At 41.3% G+C, this 3,678-nt stretch overlaps 1 protein-coding gene across 1 annotated transcript; it reads left to right on the forward strand.

The window, feature by feature from the left end:
• Window positions 1-2,211: 2,211 nt before the first annotated feature.
• On the forward strand, window positions 2,212-3,150 carry LOC101844265 (olfactory receptor 1A1-like). The gene has a single exon (XM_005067410.3). The coding sequence runs from the start codon at window positions 2,212-2,214 to the stop codon at window positions 3,148-3,150; it is 939 nt and encodes a 312-aa protein (XP_005067467.2).
• The last annotated feature ends 528 nt before the right edge of the window (window positions 3,151-3,678 follow it).

Below are 3,678 nucleotides of genomic sequence, written 5' to 3' on the forward strand. Positions count from 1 at the left end.
ACAGTTCATGTAAGAAATACTGATAACTAGTGATTGAACTAATCATATATTCAAATAATTTTAATATAAGTCACTTTAGAAAATTAGAAGAGAAGCAGTATTGTCATTAGCTATAAAAAGGACAGTAAGACCTACATCCTTGTGTCTACTATATAATTCATGTAAGAAATACTGATAATTAGTGATTGAATTAACCAAATGTTCAATTAGTTTTAATATAAATCACTTTAGAAAATTAGTGAACTACATATGTCTCAACTGCTGTAACAAATTTATCATAAATTTCCAATGGCTTAACAAGAATAAAAGACTATTTTCTACAAGATAAAAGCACAAGTGAATATTTTTGTTTGGGTATTTCTACTGTATGTGGTAAGCTATTGACATAGGTTCATCCCACAACATTACCCCATCATTCCATTCAATTTCTTCAACATTTTCATTCATAATAGAGTGTGAAAGAAGCCCATAGTTTGAATATGTAATTGGGTGACTAGAACACAGTCACATAGTTGCACCTCCCTGCAAGGGAAATTAGGAAATGTAGTAAAATTTGTTGAACAAAAAGACCAGAATAGCCAGGTGGTGGTGGTGCACACCTTTAATCCCAGCACTTGGGAGGCAGAGGCAGGCAGATCTCTGTGAGTTCGAGACCAGTCTCGTCTACAAGAGCTAATTCCAGGAAAACCTCCAAAGCCACAGAGAAATCCTACCTCGAAACTGCAGCCCCCAAAAAAGGCAAGAATAGCATGGATTTGGCTAGGGAATTAGTAGTCTCAGTCACAGTTGGTATGACTGAGAGTGTAAGATAAGGGAGAGCCGGGCGTTGGTGGTGCACACCTTTAATCCCAGCACTCAGGAGGCAGAGGCAGGTGGAATTCTGTGAGTTTGAGGCCAGCATGGTCTACAGAGTGCGTTCCAGGACAGCCTCCAAAACAATACAGGGAAACCCTATCTCGAAAAAAAAAGATAAGGGAAAAAGGAATAGACTAGTTAAGCCGTTAAGGAAATATTGTAGCCTTTCAGGTTGAAAAGCATGATCTAGCCTACTAAAGCATTGAGATAAAAAGTAGAAAAGTTGATTTGTGCAATAACTGCTTTATATGAATATCAGATGTATATTCAAAAGATAAATTGGGCACTTGCAAGAAATAAAACACTATTCAGCTACAGAAATATGTATTGTGAATTGATTGTTGTACACAATGAACAATGAAAGCATACGAACCTAATTTTAAATCCCCAGCACCTGCATACAAAGCTGGGCACATTTGTGTTCAGAGATAAGCAGATGCTGTCAGTTCACTGGTCACCATCCTAGCTTCAGGTTCAGTGAAACACCTCATGCAAGAAAGCTTCACACACTGGATTATTAATTTATATGCCTTTTGTCTCCCCAAGTTGTGGCTATTTCTTCTTAGGCTAGATAAGGTTTAAATGAGGTTTAGCCAGCCATGTGGGCAAGATGCCTGACTATGAAAATATGGCAGAAATTTGAAATTTCTGTAAATAGATCCTAGAGTTTACTAACCAGCAGCTGTAACTATGATGGAGCTCTGTGGCTCTTTAAAGAAAATAAATAAGAACGGAAGACTGTAGAGAGACATGGTTGTGTATACTTGAGGATTTGTCACCCAAGTAAAGGCTATGAAATCTACTGTCAGTGGGGTTCCTGAGAACAGTCACTGGGAAAATTCCAGGGACTGTCATGGTTGAAGTTCTCCAGTGCCACTGTAGACAGTGTTAGATCCTGAAAGTTAAGGTGGCTGAACACCTGGTGGGGGCAACTACATATTTTTAGGTCAGCACATATACTCACAGGCTGTTTGCACTGAAATACTTTGTAAGCAGCCCCAAAGGGATGACTGTCCTTATATGTATAATAAATTTGTAATTCTGAACTCGTCACAAAAGGAAAAACCACATTAAATGTTGAATGAACCATTAATATTCCATTTCCCCCTGTCAGGTGTATAAAGATGCTTATGGGGCAAATGTGACTAGGAGTTGTTCACTCACTACTTAGACGTGAGTGTTCAGGAGTAAATGACCACTTTTGCATGGACAAACAAGAATTTCCCCAAATTACATGCCTCTGAATTTCATGAGCTCAGGTGTAGAGAGAGTTGTTGGACGTGGGGGGTGGTAACATGTAGATAATAATGGTGCTAATGGTTCTGGATTCCTGTCCAATTTCATCTTGAAGGAGCCATGAGAGAAGAAAATGAGACATCTTCCACAGATTTCACTCTCCTGGGAGTTACCAGGCAGCAGGAGCAGGAATATTTTTTCTTCATCCTCTTCCTGTTCATCTATCCCATCACAGTGATTGGAAACACGCTCATCATCCTAGCCATTCACTCTGACACTCGCCTTCATAATCCTATGTACTTCTTCCTTGCCAACCTCTCCCTTGTTGACATCTTCTTCTCTTCTGTAACTATCCCCAAGATGTTGGCCAACCATCTATTAGGTAGCAAAGCCATCTCCTTTGAGGCATGTCTGGCACAGATGTATTTCATGATAGCACTGGGAAACACAGACAGCTATATACTAGCTGCAATGGCATATGACAGAGCTGTGGCCATCAGCCACCCACTTCATTATGCAACAATTATGAGTTCACGACCTTGTGTCCTGCTGGTTGCTGGGTCCTGGGTGATTGGAAATGCCAATGCACTGCCCCACACCATACTCACAGCTCGCTTGTCCTTCTGTGGCAACAAGGATGTGGCCAACTTCTATTGTGACATCACTCCTTTGCTCCAGCTGTCCTGCTCTGACATTCGCGTCAACGTGAAGATGATGTACCTCGGAGTGGGGGTTTTCTCTGTGCCGCTGCTGTGCATCATCATCTCCTATGCTAGGGTCTTTTCCACAGTCTTACGGGTTCCATCCACCAAGGGCTTCCTCAGAGCCCTGTCCACCTGTGGCTCTCACCTGACAGTGGTGTCTTTGTACTATGGCACAGTCATGGGCATGTATTTCCGGCCCCTGAACAGTTACAGTCTGAAGCATGCATTGATAACTGTGATGTACACGGCAGTGACCCCAATGTTGAACCCTTTCATCTACAGCCTGAGGAACAGGGACATGAAGGCTGCGCTGAGGAAACTCTTCTGTCACAGTGCCTCCTCATCCCCCATGTAAGACCACACCATGCAGACACCGTGGTCCCCCATCAGAAGCACTGGGAAATCCAGCTCCAATATCACATCTACAAGGAGATACCTGTCATCTTTCCAGCTTTCTTCAGGAGCTTTCCGATGGTTTGAGGAAGCAATTCATGGAATGCACTAATTTAAATGCATTTCTTCTCCCTTGGGCAGAGTGTAGCACTGGGTACAGTTCTCACCATCCCACTAACCAGAAGAGTAGAATTGAGAATATAAGTATTGATTTCAACAAGTACAAAACTGGGGTAATACTATCTAGTCTGCCTGCATCATAGTATGTGGCCACTGCAACTAATGCTTTAAAGAATGTTTGCTTGCACATTTTATCTGTTATGTTTGATCACTATAAATATCTGTGGGCAAGACCTGTGACAACATATGGTAGTTTCTTCACAATCTTGGACATAAAGTGCATCAATAACTCTTCTTTTGTTTTTATGTTTTCTTGGTTTTTTTGTTTTTTGTTTTTCGAGACAGGGTTTCTCTATTGTTTTGGAGACTG

Source organism: Mesocricetus auratus, unplaced genomic scaffold (genome assembly GCF_017639785.1).
Source record: "Mesocricetus auratus isolate SY011 unplaced genomic scaffold, BCM_Maur_2.0 Super-Scaffold_100007, whole genome shotgun sequence".
NCBI classification, from domain to species: domain Eukaryota; kingdom Metazoa; phylum Chordata; class Mammalia; order Rodentia; family Cricetidae; genus Mesocricetus; species Mesocricetus auratus.